Raw genomic sequence first — 27474 nt, 5'->3', positions numbered from 1 at the left:
GAATGACAAAGCAGTCTCAAACCTCAGGCTATATGACTCTAAACACATGAAACCATGGGCACATAGATGAGATTTTTCTGCTGGCATCAGACAATTTTATAGATTTTGGAGCATTAGATGTTTCACAAACATTTGATGAAAACTCTACTGACTAGGACAGCTCCGACGTATAGCTGCTACTCAGTAAAAATGAATAAATAAATGTATATCACACTTTGACAAAAAATAAAGAATACTAGGTGTCAGGAAACTGGTACCTCTCTTCCTTCTGTTGTTCCCTCCAAGATGTTGCACTGAGCCTTGTACTGAGCTGCAGAGTCCATGAATCAAAAGTACCTACGTCCATGTTACAGTGAAATCAATGCATATTCATAATGGCAGGGTAGATAGTATATTTATGCAGCTTCTTACCTTTTTCACTTGCTTTTAAAGATGATAATATTTTAGAAAATGTTCCAGGAGATTACATACAGATTAAGTGTCTTGTGAATCATTTGCTTTAAATTTCATGGTTTTCTATTCTACTATTTCTAAAAATGGATTAATCCTGAGACAAATCAGGAAAGTGAAGTATTTCAGATTCAAAGCAGAAACATCTAGAGATCAGACTCATTTAATATTCTCAAGGGCAGGTCGCACTTTGACCTCTAAAAATAACTGGTTCTGAGAGAGGCTTTATTGCATAGCACATAAAGCCACTGCCTATGATGCCAGTATCACAGATGAGTGCCAGTTTCTGTCCTGGATGCTGCACTTCCAATCCAGCTCCCTGCAAAATGTGCCTGGGGAAAGCAGGGAAGGTTGGCCCAAGTACGTGGGACCCTGCATCCATGTTGGAGAACTGGAAGAAGTGCCTGGCTCCTGGCTTCAAAGCAGCGTGGCTCCTGATCATTGTGACCATTTTGGGGGGTAAACCAGGGGATGGAAGATCTCTCTTTCTATCTCTCCTTCTCTATTTCTCTGTAACTCAAATAAATACATATTTTAAACAAATAAATATTTTTTAAAACTGTAAAAATAACTAGGTCTAACATGCAGGGAATTATTTGCAAAGGACCATGATGTCTCAGTTTTGAATTGCCTCACTTTAGGCAGAGGTTGGGCCAGAATGAACCAGCTTGAGAACCAGTATTATCTATTCTCAGATCTATATACCCTAAAATAATAGCATTAATATGCTGTAGTTGAATCATAGGTAATGGTTCCCTCAGGCTCTTGTGCTCACTTGCTCTTCTTGCTCTCAGATATTATCGTTGTTTTTGATGTTATTTTGGAGATGAGAAAACTACAGTTCACATAACTTTACTGCCCTGCCCAGGAAAGGACGTATACCTGAAAAATAAATAACTATAATTTGAATCCAAGTGTCACAAGCATGGGCTTTTTATATGATTATATTGTACCTACCTGCTGTAAAATTATTTGGGGCTAAACTAAACCCATTTAGAACTTTTCAGAATCATGTGAAGTAGTAAAAATCAGTCTCTCACTAAGTACTTTATGGAAAAGTGGTTTCTAGATCACTGGATTTTGTTTTCAGCGCACAGGAAAAGAGGTTAAACCATTGGAAGAGACATGGAATATATTGTATCTGTCTAGTGCAATGAGGACATATACGTTGATGTTAAGCTAGAACTGTGCCTAGGAGACAAGAAAGTCAGTACTTTAGAAAATGATTGATTTCTTATACTTTATCCCTTCATGATTCTCTGTATCAATGTACTGCTAGAGTGCCTAAAAATGTTTTCATTGCAGATATTAGCAATTTCATGTGTTTTTAATCATTTTGCCCATAGAAAGGAGGTTCAACATAAATAAACTTCAGTTTCCTTATATAAAAATTGGGATAATGGTTGTACATCACAGAGTTTTTTCATGGTTAAATTAGAATAATGGTCATTTCTCAGTACATACTACCCATCACTATTAAATGAAATATTTTACACAAACTCTCTTTTTTGCTACTCTAGTGCTATTCTCAGAAGTTAGTAGTGACAATTACTCTGATTTTCAAGTAGTCACAAGGGTGACCTTGTGAAGTTAGAGGAGATACTGGCATAGTATCTCAGATCTAACTCAGATTGAACTGAGTTTGAAACTGTATTACAACATTTTAACTTTATGCGGTTGATCACTTTAATTCTCTTTGTGCAAATTTTCCCATCTAAACAAGGACAGGAAGTAAGGCTTAGTTAAATGTTTGCTGTGATGATTAAGTGGGGTAATGAATAAAAAGCACTTAGTATCTTGCATCTCCAGTATGCTGCTCTTCTCAGCCCTTCTCCTTTAATGGTTTGTAGAAAATAATCATTGTTATGGTTGAAAGCAACGTTATTATCATTTTAAAGTGATATCTGCAATGAAAAAGTTTGTACTTTTGGTATAGTAGCTACCACACTCAGACGATGTAAGCTATCACACGCTGAGTATGTAACTTCATAAGTAGCTTTTGACAAAAAAAATTATCAAGTGTGTACTATAATATGTGCTTCTATGTTCTCAATCAAATTTCATGTATGAAGATGATAGTTAATTTCCCATGTGTATAATGTGTGAACTTTGCATTTTGTGACTGCATTCTTTGCAGGTTTGTATAATGCAAAGTAATTCATTTTTGCAATTTTCTACTTCAATTACAGTGCTTATTATGAAATGGGATTCTCATTTGGCATGCTTGTTATTTTTTAATTAGAGGTAAAAGTCTTAATGGAACTTAAATTCTTTGCATCACTAATTGTCAGAATCAAAAACTTTAGAATATTTTGTGAATAAACAAGTATGATAATTCTCAAATTTTCAAAGGTGGAGAATGCTAATTTTACAAATGTCTCAAATTAACCTAGTGATTTCTTATATGTAAATTGTACTCGATATAAAATAACCACAGTAAGTTTTCATTGTTTATTATCTGTTGTGAGATCTTGACTTCTATATGTATTGTCTCTAATTCTCATAAGTCCACAGAAAGCATCATTTTCCTTGTTTTAAAAATGAAGAAGCCCTGAAAAAAAATCATTCACTTCTGTTTGGGATGCATATCAAAACTTCACAGTAAGAAGACATTAGAGGGGCTGGCACTGTGGCGTAGTAGGTTAAGCCGCCACCTGTGGTGCTGGCATCCCATATGGGTGCCAGTTCTAGTCTTGGCTGCTCCTCTTCTGATCCAGCTCTCTGCTATGGCCTGGGAAAGAAGTAGAAGATGGCCCAGGCGCTTGGACCACTGTACCTGCATGGGAGACTGGGAAGAAGCTCCTGGCTCCTGGCTTCAGAGCAGCCCACCTCTGGCCATTGCGGCTGTTTGGGGAGTGAACCAATGGACGGAAGACCTTTCTCTCTGTCTCTCCCTCTCATTGTCTGTAACTCTACCTCTCAAATAAATAAATAAAATCTTTTAAAAAGAAAAGAAGAAGAAATTAGACTGTGTTTTGAAGGATAGGAAGTTAACCAGAAAGAGCTGGGAAACACATAGCTTCAGAAAACATTGTAAAGCAGTTTAAATGGAACTTAAATCTGTATACATAAAATACATGAAACTGAGACCAAAAAAAAAAAAAAAAAGTACTGGCAATGAAAAAGGACAGACAAGGCTAAGTGGGAAAGAGCGGGTCTAAGAGTTTGGCCTTACTATAGTAAGAAGACTGATGACATGGGTTTTGCCACACACTCTATGAAATAACATCACAACTACGAGCCTTCATGTGCCTCTGGAATTCTTCTTTCATTTACACACCATATGGAAGTTCCTCAAAATGCTGTAAAGTGAATGAAAGAGATATGCTATCTGAAATAGCATATCCTTCAGAGTGCTGCCAACTGGCTGTTCAGGGTGAGTCATTTAAATTTAAAATTTGATGTTCTGCACATGCAAGTGTACAATCCCTGTTGAGTTTCTGAAGCCCCCTGAAGGAGATTCTTCTTTCTGCAGCTGTTGTGTTCATTTGAATTTCAATATGAACAGTTAGAGGTCAACTGCCTGTATTTCTGGCACCGTTATAAATTGGAGACACTGCAGATATTAGGAAATGGTGTCTTCACAGGCACGTGGATCAGTTCCTGGTTCCCAGGGTTGCTCTGCTGTCTGACACAGAATAGGCACACAAAGTATGTGACAGGAAGCTGAATATCTATGTGATGTCATTAGTCGCTAGCACTCTTACATAGACTATTCTTTCCTGCTTTACATAACTAGTTCTATCTAAGCTCTAGATCACATAACCAGTCCTTTATTTCATTACTCTGAATCTACATTCCCAAGAAGCTACCAGTTTTTTTTATAATTTATATAATGTAATTCTTATAATTAATTATAAATTCACTTTTTGTCTGGCCCACTATATGTTAGATTCTGTACAGTAAGTCTATTCCGTGTTCATCCATCATTCTTATGACCCACTTATATATTATTGATTATGTTGAACTCTGTTCTGGAAGCTGGAAATACAATGATAAACAAGGTTAATATGTATACCATCCACATAAAACACATTGTATATTCTGAACTAATCTCTAAATCCCATGATGTAGTCAGAGGATTGCTTATGAAATAGGTGTTTAGTAAATGTTAAATGAAGAAGTATATGGTCCACGCTTAGGAACTGTGGAAGATACAAGATGAATGAGAAAATTTTAGCCTTCAGAGAACTCAAACTCGCTGGTGGGCATAGACAAGCACATACATAATTTTAATGCTTGACGAAAGTATCACATACAGTAATAGAGGTATAAACATGTTTCTGTGTGAGCGTGTAATGGTAAAAGATTAATTCTGGCTTGAGAGTATGTTCTGCCCTCCTGTCACAGCAAACAACAAATTATTGTGTCATCCACTGCATATAAGTGGAATCCATTGGTCATATGCATAAGAAATGAGTAGATTTTGAAAATAAATGAGAGTAAGGAGAATTTGTTTCATTGCAGTTATTTTTCACTGCAAAGCTATAATATCTTGTCCAATTGCATTTTTCTAATTTAAAAACACCTTCATAGGAAAATGCTAGAATCTCTTCCCTTACATCCTCCTATCTTTTACTTTCCTTCCCTTATTGATAGGTAGGGAGAAATAACAGGGACTACTATAAGAGACTATATGATAGTATTTTAATTCTTAGAATAAGGACTAACACAAGATATATTGGTATATTTTCTTTAAAATGGTTATCTATTTCATTTACTCAATGGTCATGAGCTAATTTGCTGAAAATATTTTTAATTTATAATTTGCTCTCAATGAAATTACTACTATTCAAGGAATTAGGAGACAAGAAGTCTTGGCTAGCTGCTACTAACTAAAGGTAGGTCTTTAGGGAAGTTCATTCTCCTCTCTTGATCTTATTTTTCTCATCTACAAAATAAGCTTATTGGACCAGTCTCAAATAATTACAGGAATCAGAGAGGGGATGCAAAATGTAGTAAAAGGTCAACATTTGCCATATGAGAAAGTGGAGACAAATCCTCTGATTTTTCAAGAGTCTAAAAAGCTTGATTTTTATGTGAAATTTCTTTAAGATAGAATTGATGCCACACAAAACGTATCTGAAGGCCAAATTCAACCCAAGGGCATCTTTTGCAGCTTCTAGACCAGATGCCCTCTGACGCCCCTTGTATCTCAGACATTCTCTAATTCTACATGAAGACAGTCTGATTTCTCTTTGTTTAACAGCTACTAAACTGTTCTAGTTCCCTAGGTGAATGAAAGAACATATTTTGAGTGTTGTAAAATTAAGTTGTAATCACAGATTGGTCAGTTTCAGTTTCTGCTAATCCTTTTTGGGGGCTTCTGATTTGATCATACAACACTAAAATTAGGATTGAATGTTAAGTGCTCTGAAAAAAGGATCCAGATTTTAGTAAAATATACAAGAACGAGGAGTATCCCTTCTCTGTTTTTATGTCCTCTCTCCAGGCTGTTGTGAGGAGAATCCAGCCTGAGAGCAAGTGGCAAATTAGGATGCTTAGAATTTCATACCTTGGCTGGGCCTGGCTCAAAATAGACCCTAAACAGAATCCTTGAACAAAATATATACTACTGAAAGAAGTCCTGTTTGGGGTGCACTAACATGCCAACTAAATAGCATGTCCTCTCTTTCCTACCACTTAGTGGATAAGAAAACAAGTCTAAGTCTAAGGAACCATTTTATTATGTGAGCTCAGTGCTTTAAAGTTTATCTAATAGGATGAAACTACATGGGCCCCTACAAACTTCTACCACTGAGCTCATGCCTTACCTGCTAAGTCATTTGATTTTTTTTTTTTGAGAAGACAGATAGATATAATATTATTTATGTTTACAACACCACTATCCACCTCAGTGTTTGACATTCAATTACGAACTCAATAAATGTCTTTGGAATCAATAACTTAATTAATCTCTGAATGACTCTATGAATAATTTAATTCATGAACCAGAATTTCTCTCTAGGGCCAAAACATTAAGAACAAAGGAATTGGTTACAACTCTTGGCATTCAATTAAGACATCTAAAGAAAGACTGTAAACAAAAGGAAGATAGGGAGTTCAGAAATATAGACAGATCAGCAAAAGTTGCTTGAACCCTTATACAACTCTCAAATGATTATATGTATTCCCCTGGCTTTATCATCTCATGATCAGTATATTTCAAATATGTCATTCCAAAAAATGTGGCACTGTTTAAATATTACCAATAATACTGTTTTTTATAATAAACAGTGAACCAATCTCCTTACCACTAGTCTGCAAGTTTGTACCTCCTTTTGTGACCTGTGGTTCCATCATCAGTTTTCAAAGTTTGGGCAGTGTTCCAGAGTTTATCACACATGTGCTTAATCAGCTTACCTAGACAATGTTAAATCCCATAGTTCAGTTCTGAAATATTTGCTATGCTAAGCAGGTTAAAATCATCCCTGCACACCTAAGGTGGACCCCAGGAGTTCATATTTAAGATTATGTGATCACTTTCTTGAGTCCCTCTTTCTGGTATTTCCATGACGGCACAGTTTCAGCCCTCTCCCATCACCTGCTGGTGCTCTGGCAGGAAACCTGAGACACGTTGCCTTACCATTTCTGTTCCTATGACCAGACTGTAATGGAGCCAAGAGAAGAGAGGCTAGAGAAAGGTGAAGAGCATTAGGAAATCCACAACCCCCACCCCCAAACACACACACATACACACTCTTGGGACACAGTTCTTTTGGTCGCAGAGAAAGGCCACTGCCCTTCACATTATTGTCGACTGCCCAGCTAGTATTGTCTTTGTTACTGTCACCTCCTGCCATCACCCTGGCAGGGAAGCCTTGGGAGTTGGGTGAGAGAAAAAAAAAATACAAGAACAGAATTTCTTTCACCTTCTCTGATTTGTAGGGCACCCTCTTTCTACTCCTAAAATTAGAAACATAGGGCTTCTCTGGGAGCTCTTTCTGCCCACTCCTGGTCCACTATTCCATGTTTTAGGCTACTTACAAATCCAAACTCTAAAGATTTTGCAGGAAAAATATCTAATGAACTCATACATGGTTTGGTGGTGCCTCAGGCTTTCTTCCCTAATCTACTTGATATTATTTACTTTCCAAAGTCTTCAACTAGCAGCTCTAGTTATTCAGCCCAGGGTCTTTAGCTGTGTTTAGTAGGAGAAACAGAATGGAGCATTCTTACTCCATCTTGACTGGACCAGAATTTTCCCCCATGTAGTTTCATTAGATGAAACACGAGATTTCTTAATGGGATTATCTGGTCCATATGACAGATCCTGATGTAAATTGGCGTAATTATTTACTTTTGTTTAAGCATGTGCTATTCTACAAAGGAATGATTTTTCTAGTAAACTGATTTGACAATTTGAGGACCAGACTTGGTATTTAGTGACACTCTTGCAGTCATCCTGTCATCCATTTGGCCTCCTTCATATTCTCAACATATCTTAAGAGTGCCAGTTATCTGTCAGGTGCTGTTCTTGGTACAAGGGCTGTATCTGTGAACAACACAGAATCCTCATGCTCAGTGAGTCCCCAGTGTACTGGGAACCAATGACAACTCATCACAGTGCTACAAGAGAACAAAGCAGAGCTTTAAATATAGGCTAATGCTGGACATATAGATACTTAGATATCTGGCACCACAGGAAAACAAAGAAGAAACTTATGTCTAAATTAGAGGAGGGTCAGGAGCAATTTCTGAGTGTGGTAAGTTCTGTTGTGCACAGAAATTGGTAAGTAGAAAATCTGAAAGAATATATGGTCCAGGTATAAACAGTAAAATGTACAGAGGACCAAATACATTTACAAGAGAAGAATTTACTATATGGCTGCAAAATGCTCTGAATAACTGGTGTATAATGGCTACAAATGAAGAAGCTTATTGAGGCCAGAATAAGAAAGGTCTCAAAGATCACAACAAGGTATTGCAGGTATAATTTGGCTATAAACAGGACAGAAGCAACTAAGTGGTTTTAATTACCTAACAAAATCAGTTTTATGATTTAGAAAGGATAATTTCTATATGCATACATTGGGAATACATAGATTAGAATAGGACAAGTTTAAGGGTGGTAAATATGTTAAAAGACTGTTTTAGTAACTCATAAGAAATTAGGGAAGCAGGCTAGAAGTAAATACACCCACACCCTACAATGGAATACATCCTGGCTCTGAAGCCTTACTCCATCTTCCTGCTAATGCAGACCCTGGGAGGCATTAGTAATGCTCAGGGAACTGAGTTCCTGCCACCATGTGGGAGACCCAGATTGCATCCCCAACTCCTGGCTCTGGCCCTGGCTAAGTTCCAGCCACTGTGGGCATTTAGGGAGTAAATCAGTGATGGGAACTCTCTCACTCTTTTTTCTCCCCTTGAGCACTTGAGTGCTTGTGTGTTTCTACTTCTCAAGTAAGTAAAACATTAATATAAAAATTATAAAGTGCTCTGGTTCTAGTTAAATATATAATGCTATATCTATTCAAAAGAATACTGTACATCCAGAAAAATAATGTAATACCTATATGTGTACCAATATGAAAAGAACTTCAAGATCCACAATATGGTGTTAAAACCAGGATGTAGACTAGTGTGTGTGTATACCTTCAGTGATGAGATGACACTTATATGCCTATGTAAATATTTATCAATTAATTTGTTAGGTCTTGAGGGAATAGTAGAGTTAGCATATTTCATATCCCATCTTGAGAATGGTTGCCTCTGAAGAGAAACATTACATGTCTGGAAGCAAGAAGGAGAAGAGTTTTTCATTTTATAATTTTTAACATTTTTACTTTGGTGCTGTATTCATAAATATAAAATACAAACATCTAAATTATATAAAAATTTCCAAGAACCAAAATTAAGATTGTAAGAGTGGGGCTGGCAGAAAAGCAATGGGTAGGGGAGATACAAGAGGGCATTTCAAATTAGATGAGCTATAGAATGAATTCAGTAAAAAGATGTTAAGGGTCAATGTTCCTCAGGAAATTACAGATTTAGATTTCAGAAGCTATGAAACATCCTGTTGACAGACATGGATTCTAGAGCCAGACTGTTTGGTCTTAAATCCTGTTATGCAAGTTATTAGCTGTGTGACACTGGGGAAATTAGTCTATCACTCTATACTGTATTCCCTCATAAAACTAGCACATATCTCATTTGGATGTCATAAGGATTAATTGCAACAATATATGTATCACATTGAAAATGATACCTGGAGCCAGTGTTGTGGTACAGGAGGTTAAATTGCCACATACAACAACAGCCTCCCAGATTGAAATGCTGGTTTGGCCCCAGCTATTGCACTTCTGATCCAGGTTCCTTCTAATGCTCCTAGGTAGGCAGCAGAAGATGACTCAAGTACTTGGGCCTCTGACACCTACGTGGGGCCTGGGGTGGAATTCCTGACTGGTTTTAGACTGGCACAGGCCTGGCTCTTACAATCATTTGGTGAGTGAACTAGTAGATGGAAGATCTTTCTTTCTATCTCTCCTCTCTCTGTCACTCTGCCTTCCAAACACATCTTTTTTTTTTTTTTTTACAAAAAAATTATTTATTTATTTGAAAGTCAGAGTTACACAGAGAGTTGAAGAGACACACACAGAGAGATTTTCCATCTGCTGGTTCACTCCCCAAATGGCTACAACAGCTGTGGCTGGACCAGACTGAAGCCAGGAATCAGGAGCTTCTTCCAGGTCTCCCACATGGGTGCAGGGGCCCAGTGACTTGAGCACTGCTTTCCCAGGCTCATTAACAGAGAGCTAGATTGGAAGTGGAGCAGCTGAGCCTATAACCAGCACCCATATGGGATATAAGCATCACTAAGCCACAACACCAGCCCCCAAATAAATATTAAAAAAAAAGAAAAAGAAAGTAATACCTTATACTTTTACTGTTATAGTGTTAGGGAATCCTCACATATATGATATTTGAATCATTGGAAAGAACAGAATTTAAAATGACTACATGTGGAACCTTAGAGAAAAATATTTTAAGGACATACCAAATAACTCAATCCAGAGCTAGTATGTGTGACAGATCTGGCCAAACAGCTGGTCGTGCCAGCTCTACTTTCAAAATTAGTATGAGTCTGAATAGTTCACACCACATTTAATGTTTCACCCAAAACACCATTACTAATATCCGTTGCCTGACCTATTGCATTTTCCCAATGAACTATCTCCCTGTTTAACAGCACTTGGGTTCCTAACCCTGCCATCCTATTTTTCCACTTCTCATGAGTTCTTGAATTCATCTAGTTGCTTAAACTGAATTCCTGGGTCCTTCCTTGGTTCTTCTTTTTCCTTAATACCTCATACCCAATCTGTTGGCAAATCCTATTCACTCTGCTTTCAAAATATAATCAGAATCCTGCCCTGGACTAAGTCACCATCATCTGTCAGTATTCTACTACAATATTTGCTAAATTTTCTCCCTTATCCCATTTCATTCCATTTTCCATGCAGAAAATTAAAAAAGAAAGTAAAGATAACATTTATCTAATAAAAAGAATTTGAAGCCCTATATCTTCCCTCATATCCTACATCTCTTCCACATACTCAATAAATTTTAGCCTTCCTATTTTGTCTCAAAGAACATAGTAGGAATATCTGTACTAGTTGATGCTTTGTCTGGCAACATTTTTCTCCCAGAACTTTATAATTTGAATGTGAGGAAATAAATAAGATAATTAGAACTATTACTAGACAAATTTCTTAAGTGCAGAATCCATGACCAACCATTTCTATTTTCCTCCAAGATCACCAATTACACAACTTTTTATACACTCTGACTTCAATAATGCTATTTAATTGATTAATTAATTAATTAATAAGGCTTAATGCTATATAATGTTTTATAAGTTCTAAATAGGTTGGTTCATGGAGACCATATGTTTTGAGATTGGAGAAGTAGTGGGCAATATCTAAATAAGTAAGTTGAGGCCAGATGGTAGAGGATCTAATTTGCTCAGCTAAGAATATTTAATAGTTTAGAAACTAGAGATTTGTTCATAATTTCTGAACCAAAAGGATATACTATCACAACAGACACTATGAAAATTATTCCACTCTCAAGATAAGTTTTGTTGTACAAAAATACAGTACTATCTTGAATTCATCCCCAGAATTTGGTTCCTGCAGAAAATGAATCTTGCTATTGTTGGTAATTTAGATCTTGAGGGTTTTGAAAGAAAAACCTGAAAATACAAGACAATAATTGACCATACCATGTTGGCATCTGTTCTTTAGTGTTGCCTCTGGTTCTAACTAGCAAAAAATTGCTCTAGTGCATTCTGTATTGATTTAGTCTATAGCTATCGGTGCAGTAGACTTAATTTTGAAAGTTAACCCTTTATTTGTTTCCCAACAGGTTCTCTGACTCTGAGAACACATCATGTTCAAGACTCCAAGATGGGATTTGTGATCAACGCAATCTATTCCATGGCCTATGGGCTCCACAACATGCAGATGTCCCTCTGTCCAGGCTATGCAGGACTCTGTGATGCAATGAAGCCGATTGATGGACGGAAACTTTTGGATTCCCTGATGAAAACCAACTTTACTGGGGTTTCTGGAGATATGATCCTATTTGATGAAAATGGAGACTCTCCAGGAAGGTATTATTATAGTTCTTTTCTAGACAATGGAGCCTATACAGCTATCTCTAGACCTTAAGATGGTCATTTGTCTCCTTGGTAGTTTTCTAGGCTTCCTGGCCATTTTTTTGTCCAACTTTGTCCTCCCAAAGTGAACAAAGACATAGAGGCAAGGCACATTTCCTGAGGTCAGGGAAAATCATGGCTGCCAATGCTCAAAGTGTGTTTTGGTGTCATCAGCACATTTCAAAGACTGTTAGAGGCAGGAGCCTCACATTGACAGAGATAAACAAAAGCAACCTCTGTGTTTTCTCTGTACATTTTGTCAGATTATTTGCTGTATGCTGTTCATCATCTTTGGTGATAGAACTATTCTGAACCAGAAATAATTTGGTTTCTGGTAATCCAGAGATAGGGCTGATGGTATATGATTTGGTGTGTTCTATGTACAGTGAGTGAAAACTCACATTTTACTTTATTATCCTTTAGCTGAAGCACTTTCTTCCTTATTGAGGACTAGATTTTCTTTTTCTCTTAAGTCTGACCCTTTATTAACTGTGGAGATGAGGCTAAGAAATACGTATTTACTCATAATAACAGGTTAGCTTCCAGAGAAATGATTAGGCCTCCATAAATTACCAGAATTCGGATCTGTCTCATACTGCAAATTCATAAGTGACTCTTTCCAGGAGACTTTTAATTCATATAGGATAATGTCATTGAAATTATATTCTGAGCTGTGATAGTGCTGGGTTTTCTTTTTGCTTTGCACTGAACAATTAGGGTCCTTTTCTCTCCCATTGCAAAACCCCAAGTACTCTTCCAGCAATAGCTTATGTTTAACAGCTGTGCTTGGGAAAATGTCTATACATTTGGTTTGCAGTTGACTTTGCCAAGAAAAGATCTTGTGAGGCCCTCCACAACTCACATGCCATATGCACACATATTCTACCAGTATTGTTAGTTCAACACATTTCCATATTCTGAGGTGAGCTGGAGCTTGTCCCAGAACAGGTGTTACCATCTCACACACTGGAATACTAAGTGACAGCTAATTCCAAGTCATATAGTCAAGCTCAAACCCAGATATTTTATCTTTTCTAGAAAATTGAAGAGTGTTGCTACAGGCAGATTGTTTGCCAAGATAAACTGACTTTTCACACATTATTCTTTACTTGTTAATTTTTCATTGTGTCCATAAGGGGTCAAGTGAGGGAATGCAAGCATTTTGTTGGGGCCAAAGGAAACTGTATTTGTTGTAAATCTTCTTGGAGAAGGTTAACCAATGAGCTCAGTCTTTGGCTCAGGTCAAGACCTCAGCTCTGATATATGCAATGGATTTATGATTACTGTTTGCATCTCAAGAGCACTGGAATCAGCTCAGGACTTGCTGATAGACTTTGATGACTGTCTCTTCACCAGCTCAAAAGTTTTCATGACAGGTACCTAAGCCAAATAGTGAGGAAATGTCTAATGGCTCAGCTCTATTTCAATCAAAAACCTTAATGGATGAGACAGAACATCATTGCCTCATGCTCAATCCTCTAAACATGCTGTCATGGGGTACTTTCAGGACATTGGTTCTTAACCTTTTCTTTAGTATTAATCCTTTGAAGACTCAGATGAAATTAATAGGTACTCTTTAAGAGTAATATACATAAAATTGTGCAAACAACTTCTTGGAATGCATGGTTGTTGAGCGTCTATCCATACTTTACTAATTTGGGGTATTACAGTAACTCATTAATTGTCCATGTTGGCCTCTGAGGGGATGGACTAGACTCAGGAAAAGGTTTTCAAGTTTTTGCAAATCCAGTTGCATTTACCCAAAATGAAAACTAGCATTTATTGAGTAAATGATCTGAGCCAAACACTAACTCAGTATTCTAATTTTCCATCCTATGAGGTCAATAATATTATGACTGTCTTTTCTAGATAAATAAAGAGAGACCCACAAAGATTAAATGATTTTCCCAAAGACAGTATCATAAATGATAGGGTCAAGATTCTAGCTTGGTCTCCTGGGCATCAAATCCTAACCTGATACAACACTCTGCCATATTATTAACTGGGATCAAAATAAGAAACCCACTGTTCTCTGAGAAATGTATATTTAGGCATTATGTGCTTATTTTTGTAGAATAAAAGTCACTGCTGTGTGGGATCAAAGATGTCCCCAGCCACGCAAGGAACACGGGGTTATTATGGATTCCCCTGAAATACCAGTCACAGGAGATGGGGGAGTTAACAATTCATTCTGGCCTTTGCACTTACAGATTGTTGGAGATTACATTTTAATCATTGTTTTTAAGATTTATAGCTGAGAGATTGCTGTCTGCCCACAATTCTTCAATGAAAACTACGGTGCCAAATGTGTTAGAGAATCTAGAAATTTTGAATTTACAAAAACTTTTACAGTCTTATAATGCCTCCCAATATGCTATGGAGCAGTATTCCTTAATCAAAACAGTAATATTTCCACAGAAAAACATTTGAATGTTCACACTAGGTGTGATTGGCTATAAAAAGCCTCCTGAGAGTTCAGTTTAAGCTTCGACACTATTTAGTTCTGAAAAGGTCTTGTTTTGTTGCCAAGTGAGTTAAGAAAAAACTTCAGTTCTCAGAGTTTTATGTATTTCAGAATTATAGATAAGAAATACAGAGCTTTATTATTTACTATCCAGGGGTCTAGATCATGGATCAGTGAACTCTAGTGTGTGGCCAAATCAATTCTTCAGCCTGTTTTACAAGGAAAGTCTTTTGGAACACGTTCACTTTCATATTCTTTCATAGCAAAAGTTTGTTGACCTCTGGGTTATAGACTACATTGAGAACTAAGGTTTAAGAGGTCTGGTTGCTGCCTGGGATTGATCATAACTGGACAAGAGAAACATGGAGAGTGAACACCAGGCTGAGCACCAGTAACTATTTAATGTAAAATTTAAAAAAGTATATTGTGAGTTGTATAGATTTATAAATCCAAACTATTTGGGAAAAAATTCCATACAGGAAAAGGGTATGGAATTTTATAGGAGTAACTCTCTTAATATCTTACATTAAATGACTCCACATGGAATAAGATAAGAATTCATATTGTCATCCCTTAAAAAAACCACTAAATTTTGCAAAAATATGTATTTATTTGTTTTATTTATGGGGGAAAGAGAAAGCTCTCGTGTACTGGTTCACTCCCCAAGCACCAGCAATGGCCTGAATTGGACTTGGGGACAAAGCTGGGAGCCATGAATTTAATCCAGGTGTTCAGCATGGCTGTCAGGGACTCAGTTACTTGAGCTATCACCAGGGTCTTCAATAGCAGGAAGCTGGAATTTGGAGCCAAATTCAAGTATCAAATGTAACAGAGTTCTAATCACTAGATCAAATGTCCACCATAAATGACTAGATTTTGTAACAAAGATGAATAGTTAAAAACCCAACAGAGAGATAAAAACATTATAAAAACATTTTTAAAATGATTAGCCAAGGGGCCAGCTTTATGGAGTAAGTGGGTAAAGCCACCACCTGCAGTGCCAGAATCCCAGATGGATGCCAGTTCAAGTCCCTACTGCTCTACTTCCAATCCAGCCCTCTGCTATGGCCTGGGAAATTTGCAGAAGATGGCCCAAGTCCTTGGGACCCTGCACTCATGTGGGGGACCCAAAGGAAGCTCCCAGTTCCTGGCTTCAGACCAGTGCAGCTCCATCCGTTGTGACCAATTGAGGAGTGAACCAACGGATGGAAGACCTCTCTCTCTCTCTCTGCCTCTCCTTCTCACTCTGTGTAACTCTGACTTTCAAATAAATAAATAAATATTTTAAAAAAAAAGATTAAGAAGAAAGCAGGAAAAGATGAAGAAAGAAACCAAAACATATGGGCAAGTAGAAAATGAGGCCAGAACAATAGAAATTGCAAATGCTGGTCTTGTTTGCTCATGGATTATTAATACATGGTTTTGCTTATACAAGGATCATAGACTATCCCACAATTTCCTGGGAAGAAAACTGAGTCTCAGGAAAAGAGAGGAGAGAGGAGAGAGGAGAGAGAGAGGGAGAGAGAGAGAGAGAGAGAGAGAAATGGCCATGGTTACATAGTCCATTAGTAATAATGAAAGGTCAATAATCAGTTCTCAGATACACACTTCAAATAAGAACTTACCTTAGATTTTTGTTCTTTTTTGTTATATTACATGTTTAGTGGTTCACTGAGTATGGTAGAAAAGGCACAGATCAATACATTTGCCTTATTGTTTGGACCAGGGCTTGGAGTGTCTATTATGAAGAACTTAGCCAAGTTAGTGCATATTTACAGATTACAGTTTCTAAAAGTACCTTAACATCAGCACTGATGCTACAGCATAGTAGGCTGAACCTTCCTCTACCTGCAGCACCAACATCCCATATGGGCACCGGGTATTGTCCCAGCTGCTCCTCTTCTTGTTCAGCTCTCTGCTTGTGGCCTGGGAAATCAGTGGAGGATGGCTTAACTGCTTGGGTCCCTGCACCTGTGTGGGAGACCCTGAGGAAGCTCCTGGCTCCTGGCTTTGGATCAGCTCATCTTTGGGGAATGAACCAGCATACGGAAGACCTTTCTCTTGTAACTACTTTTCAAATAAATAAAAATCTTTAATAAAATAAAGTACCTTATCAGAATTATAGATTGAGAGAATCTTAAAAACCACTTAAATCCAATACTCTCATAATGCCCTATCCAATTGTTCCCCTGACAATAACCTTGCTTCAGCCCATTGGATAAAGAAAGGCTCTTCTTAGGAAACCTACTCTGATTTTTAGAGTTTTAACCATTTGGCTTCTTTTTCTTTTTCTTTTTTTTAAATTTATTTGACAGGTAGAGTTATAGACAGTGAGAGAGACATAGAGAAAGGTCTTCCTTCCTTTGGTTCACCCCCCAAATGGCCGCTACGGCCGGCACTACGCCGATCCAAAGCCAGGAGCCAGGTGCTTCTTCCTGGTCTCCCATGCAGGTGCAAGGGCCCAAGCACTTGGAGCATCCTCCACTGCCCTCCTGGGCCACAGCAGAGAGCTGGACTGGAACTGGAAGAGGAGCAACCTGGACTAGAACCTGGTGCCTATATGGGATGCCGGCGCCACAGGCGGAGGATTAACCAAGTGAGCCACGGCACCAGTCCAAGTCTTAACCATTTGGAAGTTTCATTATTTCTGCTCAACTTAACCCTGCTTTCCTCTAGTTTGTTTTAAGTGATTTAATAGAATATTTTCTTGTGCATGTTGGGATACATTTTGTTTATTTGATTTTTGTGGATGATAAATATTTTTTTTAAAAAAATGATTCAGGTTACTTCAGCTCTGAATTATGGTCAGAGGAAGAGATGGAGTTGGTGAGGCAGGGAGAAAGGGAAAATATGGAAGAAATATAGATAGATTTCATAGGGATAATTTGGGATGAGGAAGCATCTCAGGAGCATGGAGATGTAGAAACCAGAGGAAGAGAGTTAGAGAAGAGGGGAGAGAAAGTGAGAGATGGGGAGGGTGGAGGGGGAAGGGAGGGGAGAGAGCAACAGGAGTGGATGAGGGGAGGGAGAAATGAGAAGGGGGAGAGAGACCACAATGAAAGTGGGGAGAATAAGGGGAAAATCAGGAAACTGGCCTGGGAGGATTTATACCCAAGTGTCATGTGATTGGAATGACAGAGGAACATTGCTTCTGACACTGAATATGTGCAGTTTGGATCTCTACAAAAGCCCTCAAAAGAAACATAATGTAGAGCGGCCTGCACTGTGTCATAGCTGGTGGGACTGCTGCCTGCTGTGCCGGCATCCCATTTGGGCACCAGTTCAAGTCCCAGAGGCTCCCTTTCCCATCCAGCTCCCTGCTAATGCACCTGGAAGAACAGTAGAGGATGACCCAAGTCCTTGGAGCCCTGCATCCATGTGGGAGACCCATGAGAAGCTCCTGGCTCCTGACTTTGGATCAGCCCAGCTCTGGGTGTTTAGGCCATTTGGGGAGTGAACCAGTGGATGGAAGATGTCTCTTCTTCTCTCTCTCTTTCTCTCTCTCTCTCTGCCCCTGCATCTCTAACTCTGCCTTTCAAATGAATAAATAAATGTTTTTTTAAAAAAAACAAAATAAAAATAAATTTATATATAAAAAAGAAACATAATATCCTTGCTGCTCTATTTGGAAAACTAAAACACAACTCTCTAGTTTAAATAATGGGTAAACATTGTAGGAAGTCATCATGTGTTTAATTCTCTTTTACTTTTGATGGAGAATAAAATCTGTAACTATCTGTGAAAATTAAAAGAATGCCTACCAAATCATAAGAGAAGACTCTATTTTGTACAGAATTATTTTTGGGCCAGTGGTGTGGCACAGTAGGTTAAGCCATCACCTGCTTACCTGCATCCCATGTGGGCACTGGTTCAAGTCCAGGCCGCTCCACTTCTTTATATATATATATATATTATATATATATATATATATATATATATAATTTTTTTATTTTTTTATTTGACAGGTAGAGTTTTAGACAGTGAGAGAGAGAGACAGAGAGAAAGGTCTTCCTTCTGTTGGTTCACTCCCCAAATGGCCACCATGGCCAGTGCTGCACCGATCCGAAGCCAGGAGCCAGGTGCTTCCTCCCAGTCTCCCTTGTGGGTACAGGGCCCAAGCACTTGGGGCATCCTCCACTGCCCTCCTGGGCCACAGCAGAGAGCTAGACTAGAAGAGACGCAACCAGGACAAGAACCCGGCACCCATATGGGATGCTGGTGCCTCAGGCGGAGGATTTACCAAGTGAGCCACGGCACCAGTCCCAGGCTGCTCCACTTACAATCCAGCTCCCTGCTAATGTGTCTGGGGCAGCAAAGGAAAATAGCTCAAGTCCTTGCACCCATGTGGGAGATCCAGAACAAGTTCCTGGATCCTTGTTTTGGCCTGGCCCAGCTGGGGCCATTGCAGCCATTTGGGGAGTGAACAGTAGACCACTCTGTATCTTTCTCCATCTCTCTCTCACTCACTGACTTTGCCTTTGAAATAAATAACTGAATCTTCAAAAAAATATTATCTATTTCTGTTTTTGAGATACTTCTACTGAAGATTAAGTCAAACTTAAATCTTGACAGCTATAACCATTAATCATAATACATCTTTGGGTTTGTCTTGTGGGCAAGAATCAATTGCAATATAGTTTAATAGGTTAATTTAGTAGAACCAAAATTAAAATTTAACTTTTCTTGAAGTCATTTACCTCTCAAATATTATATATTCCTCTCTTTAAAGTTTTCTCATTTATTTTTCAAACCGGATCCCCTTCACTTTATACCATTTCTTGTACATTAAACGAAAGAGACATAGATATAAGAGCCTTAAAATGTCAAGTGGCTCAAATTGTTATAATATTTTGGCAGTGGAAAATTTTATCTCTCTTAGCTATATTGAGTAGAGTTGGGACAATTTGGTGGAGAAAAATACATAGCAAATTTGAGATCCAAAGGCTTCATTCAGTTCTCTGATCTGAGGCTCACAGAGACTGTGATCTATGTCTTAGTAATTAACCTCCAAGAGCTTCTGCTATCCACAAAATTAAGAGTTTGGACTAGATTTTGTCAGAGTGAAAAGCTGGTAGAAATGAGGTTGACACTTCATTTTTGAGTGAGAAGTGGAATCTTCGTATCTCTTCAAATCAGTAGTAGCAAAGAAAGAAGCCTCCTGACATCAACATTTCCTTCTTTTTCCCAGTTTGTAATGTTCAAAAGTTGTTTGCTCACCGAAGGTCACCTTTTGAAGACTTAAAAGCCTACATATTTGAAGTCACCAAAAATATAATGCATGACTTCTTTGCACTTCAGTGCCTTGTAGTAATATCTCAACTCATTGCAGGCCCACCCACCATGAGATAAATGACAGAATGGAAAGGAAAGGAACCCATCAACTGATACTTTTGATTTAGAAGTGCAGGTTAAACTGTTACCCAAAAGTGCAATAGTCTGCAAATAAGACACTGCAGGATAATCTCTAAGCTCCCAAACAGCCACAAAACATAGAGATGGGACTCTGAAAAACATCCTACAGTGAAAAAACAAAAACAAAAACAAACAAAACCAACTGAGGTAGGGATGAAAATTGAATGACATCTTTTTATAATATGGTTTCAATATTGATATCAGGTTTGTTCTTAGCTCTTTAGTATCAAGCATTGGTAAACTGGTTACTGGAACTCACAAGTTGGAAAATTTTCCATCTACGTGAATTTCCAGATAGCTAACTGTACTAAGCATGGAAGGTTGGAGGAGGCATTTATAACAGCCTGTCTGCCACTACTGTGAGACACAGGGTAGAATCACAGGGTGCTGTGTGGTACCTAAGTCGTATCTGTAAGAACAGACACAGGGTAGTGATGCTCTCCAGTGTCCTCAGGTGGGAAAAGTGTTTCAGAAATGCTTCTCTAGAAATGCTCTTACAAGTGACAAAAGGCTTATAATTAAGCACATTGAGTTTCCCTCTTTGCATGTTTAGCTTTAAATTCAAATTAAGAATAATAGCTAATAAAGGCTGGAATACACATGTTACTTTTCTCTCTTCCAGAATTTTTATACTGTATGAGGTGGTTTTGATACTACTTTCTGATTTGTCTTTAACATCACTTGGGAAATTTCTTTAATGCAATGAATTAGACCTTCGATAATGGGCAAAATAAGAAGGATAAAATTAGGTGCAATCTAAGTTACCCCATATACTCTAATGCTAAAAATAAGATTTACTAAGTTTCTTACTTGGTAAACAAAGGAAAATTTTATCATTTTTGAGTGGAGACAAAAGCATTTATACATTTTTTTAGAAGCCCGACAGTAGTCCTTGTTTAAACTTCAACCTGAAGTTGTTTCAAAACTGTCTTTCATCCTACTGGGGTCAAGTCACCTTCTCACATGGGATTATTTTCTATTTCAGGTGTAAACTTGGAAATTAAAAAAAAGGTTCTCTCAAGAGAAAGTGAAACACTTTCACTCGTTTTTCTTGTTGCTCTAAGTGTACTGTCATGGAAAATTCCAGTGTTAGTTATATGATAATATGTACATTTTGGGGAATGAAATGTATTGCCTTTTCCTAGCTAAATATTTATATCTTTACTCAAATAATTATTTTATCCCTATTTCTAAGGTATGAAATAATGAATTTCAAGGAAATGGGAAAAGATTACTTTGATTACATCAATGTTGGAAGTTGGGACAATGGAGAATTAAAAATGGATGATGATGAAGTGTGGTCCAAGAAAAATAGCATCATCAGATCAGTGTGCAGTGAACCATGTGAGAAAGGCCAGATAAAGGTAAAATGGAGTCTATGTTTAATTTTTGTTGTAAATTTCATAGTTAGTTATCATTAGCTATTTTGAAAATTTTGAAACACTTGTTCTACCTTTTCTGTTGTAAACTTTCAATGTTAGAAGTAATGTGGGATTTCCTTTTTCTACTTTTTTGTCTTTAATTTATTATGAGATCTAGCATGCCACCTATAATAAGCTTAGTAGTTGGTCTGATTTGACCAAATGAACCAATTGATGAGCTATATTTGCCTATACCTTTCCTGTTGTGCAAGTCTCAAAGACATTGTTTTCAGGGAACAAATAGTTTAACATTAGCATTAATTAGTTTAGCAAATGTCTGTTAATGTGATTGTTAATATTGAGAATGTAAAAGTAAGTGAGTTGTTCATTGTTAGACAATTAGTCTAGGTGAGGAAATATATCATGGGAACAGATAAACAGCATCACATAAAATATGAGAACTTTATTTAAAAATGAAAATGAGAGCTGTGGTTTCATAAGTATGAGTAGGGAGGGAGGAAGAGAGGGCGACAGGGAGGGTTATTTTGAACAAAATGCCAAACATTGCTGATTCATAAAGTGGGTATTTTTCAGAGTGATCATTTATGTAGACAGAACAATAACCAGAAAAGTACAGAAGTAGTCAATTGAAAACTGCTCTGAAACAACAGTGAATAATCTAGGGCACATTGCTCTAAATGGTTATTGTAAAAGAGAAGACTGAAATAACAGGTTGAAGCCAGATTTGTGCAGGGTTTTGTCATCCTAAATAGATTTGACTTAATTTTGGTATACAAGAGTCAGAGAATGATTTCAACCAAATGTTTACATAAGTTGGGCTGTGGTGGGTGAAAATTCATGAGTAGAGTTATTTTAAAACAAGAAAGAATTAAGAATGAAAGGATACTGTGAAGGTAGTGACAAGGGTCCTGAATGAGAGAAGAAACAAGGAAAATGAAATGAGGGCAAAGGATATATTTGGCAGAAACATTATAGAAGTAGATTCAGTCAGTCCTATCTACTAATTAGATGTTGTGTTAGAGAAAATAAAGAAGTTCAAGAAAATCAACTGCAACTTCATGTGTTAGTAATTAAAAGGTACATTTGTCAAGAATCCAGAGTTGTGGTTGGTTTTGAACAAAGGTGGTAGGTAAGTTTGGAGGATATTGAAAAGTTACTTTTAGGTTGAGCCATATCTGACCATGATTACAGAAAATAAAAACCAATGTTAAAAAAAGTTGATAATATAATTTTATAAAAGGGAGAAGAAGTTAGCTTGTGGGTGCAATGCCCTAGGGAAAAATAATATCAAAATAATTTATTTGCTCACCAAATAATTTTTAAGGCACTATAGTACCACATTCCATCAGCAACTAAACCTGGAGCAATTGGTCTTTTCAATTAACTCAACTTCCCTCCATTTAGAAAACATTTGATATGTTCGTTGATCAGTGACTAATATTGAAAATTAAATATATCAGTATCAACAGCAGGGTCTTCCGAGGGTAGTTCTGAAGGTATAGAAAGCATTATGAGCAGAAGGAAGGAAGAGAAAAATTAAGATTTTTAAAAATTATCAATACCTGCTAAATGGCTTGATAGCTATGGAATATCTCAAAATTTCTATATGTCTCCTTATAGTATACAGCAGTATTTGATAAATTATGGCCTGTAAGCTAAACGTGCCCTGCTGCCTGTTTTTGTAAAAGTATTACTGAAATAGAGCCAAACATTTCTATATATTATTTGTAACTATTTTCATGATAAAGTGGCAGAGTTGCATAGTTCAGTTGCACTAGAGATTATACAGCCCCACCAGAATATTTGTAACTTGAGCCTTTGCAAAAAGTTTGCCTTTAGCCGGCGCAGTGGCTCAATAGGCTAATCCTCCGTCTTGCGGCGCCGGCACACCAGGTTCTAGTCCTGGTTGGGGCGCCGGATTCTGTCCCAGTTGCCCCTCTTCCAGCCCATCTCTCTGCTATGGCCCGGGAGGGCAGTGGAGGATGGCCCAAGTCCTTGGGCCCTACACCTGCAAGGGAGACCAGAAGCACCTGGCTCCTGGCTTTGGATCAGTGCGGTGCGCCGGCTGCAGCAGCCACTGGAGGGTAAACCAACAGTAAAAGGAAAACCTTTCTCTCTGTCTCTCTCTCTCACTGTCCACTCTGCCTGTCAAAAAAAAAAAAAAAAAAAAGTTTGCCCTTGATAAATGGTGGTGACAAAAGAGTTAGGTGTCCTGGATAATTATCCTGCAACTGAATTTTTCATGTAAAGTCCTTTTTAGACCCACCTAGAATATTGATTGTTTGTAATTTCCAAGGCTTCCTGTAGAAAGATCACACAATATAAATTACCATATGGATATTCTTTGTTTTTGGCCCTTCATAAGAAAACAATTTGAACATGTAACTTATGCTGAATGGCTGATTTGAAATATTGCTTTATATATACATTTCTACACAATTGTACTTGGAATAACTTATTCAATGGAAGAATTTGATTTTCAGTTACCATAGTTTTAATGTCAGTTATTTTGTAAAAGTGTTTGTTTAGTCTTCGTTAAAAATCTCAAATTCTATTTTCCTAACTAGATTTCATTTTCACTCTATTAAATATGCAATATACAATATTTTCTTATTATAGTTTTATGTTGTAACAGAGCAACTTTATTAATATCAATACTCATCACATTGTTCTGAAAATCATAAACTGGGTTTCCATGAAAGAGTTTAGTATAGCAAAGTTTCACATATGTTAAACATTTTTATTCATAAAGAAAACATCACTACTTCCATAACATTCAGATAGAATGGAAATTGTTGTGAAAGTAAGTTGTCACTACTTCTTGTATTTAAAATGAATGTTAAATAGAACTTAACGTGTATAAAAAAATTAAAAATCATTTCTGAATGATCAGAATAAGCTATGTTATCATTTTGGATTTTAAAGGAGATTATAATATTGGAATTATTCTTGGAAAAAGGCTATGAACCTATCTTGTTAAGAAACTGAAATTCACAAACAAATGAAAATTGAACCATGGGTAGGCAGCCTATTTCTAAAGGGAAAAATGCAGCTACATTTATTTGCCAGTTCCTCCTAAGACCTAGAAAAGGAATTTTCAGTGTTTGAAATGCACCTACTTGCATTACAAAATCTAATAATTACTCAATGATAGTTTAACTATCAACTTGAAAAAAAAAAAAAAAAACTTTTGACCATGAACCTGAAATGTAATGGGAATTGATATGCATATAAATGACAAAGATAGGTAATGTTTTTAGAGTGTTCTACACTTCTCAAATCAGTGTGTGATTTTTTTTTTAATTCTCAGAAAAATCCTACAAAGTGTTAATAAAGCAATAAGCTTGGTTTGAAGAAACTAGGCACTGGCTGGAAGACTGTTCAAGGCTGTTCAACTACTTAATGGCTATAAATAAGACTACAACTCTGGTGCCTTTTAATTCCCACACCAATATTCATGTCCCTGAATTTTTCAAAGTATCATGAAGTCTATATTCTAGTGAGGCTTAATATTTACAAGCATGAGTCTTGAAGTCCAGCATATATCATATGACCCCTCGTTTACACTAATATTCTGTATGAGCTAACTCTACCTCACTTTTCTCCCCTAAAAAATATGAATGAATAAAAACTGTATGCCTCATGTAAAGCTGTTCTAATGCTGTAACGGCATAACAGCATATGGCATACACTGAGTATCCTATAAATAGTCAATGCTATTAGGAGGAATACTCCAGCTAGATTAGTCATGCCTCATTAATAACTTTGCCTAACTTATAAAGACTATTTTAGTAGAAAGATGTTTTGGGTTCTTTTGTCATGGTTTCGTACTTGCATTGTTTCAATTTTAAGAGTCAATAGTAGGAACAGTAAAAAATGTAAAGGGAAAGGTACAGGCTACAGTTGTATTTGGTTATGGATACTTAGATGATTTTGTTTTCAAATGACATGAATAGAATCAGTATCTAAGACATGTACTGTAAAATGTAATCACTGTTGTGACTGGCTATTAATCACAATTTTAATTATTTGTGAGAACATTTGATGAATGTTTTTTATTCCACAGGGCAATCCATGCAGCAGTGGTAGGGAAAAACAGCAAATTGAAATCTAAAGAATAACATCTGGGATTCGTTCAACTGTTAAATTATTTCAATTATGTACTACTGTCTTAAAAATCAATTAGATGAAGATGTATATTATAGTCACAATGACTTTCTCTACCTTCATCATAAGTAAAGCAAAGCTACTAATATAGGAAGGAATAACCTGAACTATTAAACCAAATTTTTAGTGGAAAGAGGCCAAGAGATTATCTCCAGAAAAACCTTTATCTTCTGCCATAATCTTTCTATTTGATGGACCCCAAGTTTGGGAATCCAATGTACTCCGGTGGTCGCCCAAAGACCCAAACTCCAGGCCGGTAGATGCAAAAGCAAGAGGATTTTTATTAGGCGTTTGCGCAAACGGGCTCCCTGTCACCAGAGGCAAAGAGAAGCCCCGAGCAGTAGTTACAAGCATCTTTTAAAGGCAAAAACCACAGGATTAACATTTTCACGGGGTTTGGCTTGATTGGCTAGTTTAAAGGTTACCATGGGTACTCATTGGGTCCTTTTAGATGGGGAGTGGCTGCCCCGGGCGGGGTAAGGGGGCTATTTTCTCGGAATACCCGAGGAATGTTCTGCCCATTAATCTCGGTGGAACATCTGGGAAGGGCATCTGTGAAACCTGCCTGAGATCGGGCCCTGTTTCTTGTTCTCAGGCCCAGTTCCTTGTTTTTAGTTTGGCAAAGCTGATGTGTACAGAAGCAAGAGATCTGCAATTAGCTCTTAGCCACACTCGCCATAAAGCACACCAAACATCAGAGTAAGGGTCCCTCGGGTTTTTCATATTTAATACAAATTCTTAATTATTTTTAAAATAGGGAAAATGTTTGAACACTAGGAGATAAAGAGTGGTTTCTGCTTACAATTACATAATTATTATAGGCAAGCCAAGGTAAATCCAGGGAGCAAGGGGTCGGGGCTGTGGAACAGTAGGTTAAACCTCTGCCTACGATGCCAGCATCCCATATGGGTATCTGTTTGAGGCCTGGCTGCTCCACTTCTGATCCAGCTTCCTGCTTGGCCTGGGAAAGCAGGGGTAGATGGCCCAAGTTCTTGGGCTCCTGCATCACATGAAAGACCTGAAAGGAGCTCTTGGACCCTGACTTCAGATCAGCCCAACTCTGGCCGTTTGGGCCATCTGGGGAGTGAACCAGCAGATGCAAGACTTCTCTGCCTGTTTCTCCCTCCCTCTGTCTGTAACTCTTCTTGTCAAATAAACAAACAAATCTTTAAATAAAAAATTCTTAATTTAAGGAAAGAAATGCAGGAAGGTGGGGGATTGAAGGAGGGAGAAGGGAATGCATTATGATTATCTTCTTAGAATTGTTTCTATGAAGCATGTGTAATCTGTTCTATTTATATTGTTTTTTTTTTAATTTAAGGAAAGGAAAAGCACAGATATTGGGGAAAATTCAATTCCATAAACACACAGGTAAATGTATGTGTATGTATACACGAGCACAAACACAGATCTCCAAAACTAATCACCAAAAAAAAAATTTGAATTTAATCTAATTATTGATCCTGATACCAACCAACCTGATGATGCTGAATTCACTGCTTAAACTCAGTTTGTTTATTCAATTATAGAATAATTAAAGCATAATATTAAAGCATACACAACCTATCTAGTATAATTTGAAATGATGTAGATGTATAGTAAAGGCCATCCTGCAGTGGAAAGCAGCAGATTCGGGTAAGAGATTGATGGATTTTTAAAAATCTATATCAAAAAAAGTTAATCAAGATTTTTAAATACTTACTTTAGGTGATCCGGAAGGGAGAAGTCAGCTGTTGTTGGACCTGTACACCTTGTAAAGAGAATGAGTATGTCTTTGATGAGTACACCTGCAAGGCATGCCAGCTGGGATCCTGGCCCACTGATGACCTGACAGGTATATGTATCACAATGTTAGCCATGCACATGCCTCCAGGGGTGAGGGTGTTATTTCTGAGCAATTATTTGTCATCTTGGGTGGTCTTGAAACAAAAAAAAAAAAT

General features: G+C 37.4%; 1 protein-coding gene across 3 annotated transcripts in view; it reads left to right on the top strand.

The window, feature by feature from the left end:
* Window positions 1-27474, top strand: part of GRM5 (glutamate metabotropic receptor 5) — a 553498-nt gene that overhangs the window by 425458 nt on the left and 100566 nt on the right. For all 3 annotated transcript variants that reach the window (XM_062198295.1, XM_062198294.1, XM_062198293.1), the window contains exons 4-6: window positions 11818-12064; window positions 21181-21349; window positions 27242-27368. In XM_062198295.1, coding sequence (XP_062054279.1) covers window positions 11818-12064; window positions 21181-21349; window positions 27242-27368 — 543 coding nt within the window. The remainder of the gene's footprint in view (window positions 1-11817; window positions 12065-21180; window positions 21350-27241; window positions 27369-27474) is intronic.

Source organism: Lepus europaeus, chromosome 7 (genome assembly GCF_033115175.1).
Source record: "Lepus europaeus isolate LE1 chromosome 7, mLepTim1.pri, whole genome shotgun sequence".
NCBI lineage: Eukaryota > Metazoa > Chordata > Mammalia > Lagomorpha > Leporidae > Lepus > Lepus europaeus.
Note: the sequence above shows the minus strand (reverse complement) of the source record. Positions and strands in the feature narration are given on the sequence as shown.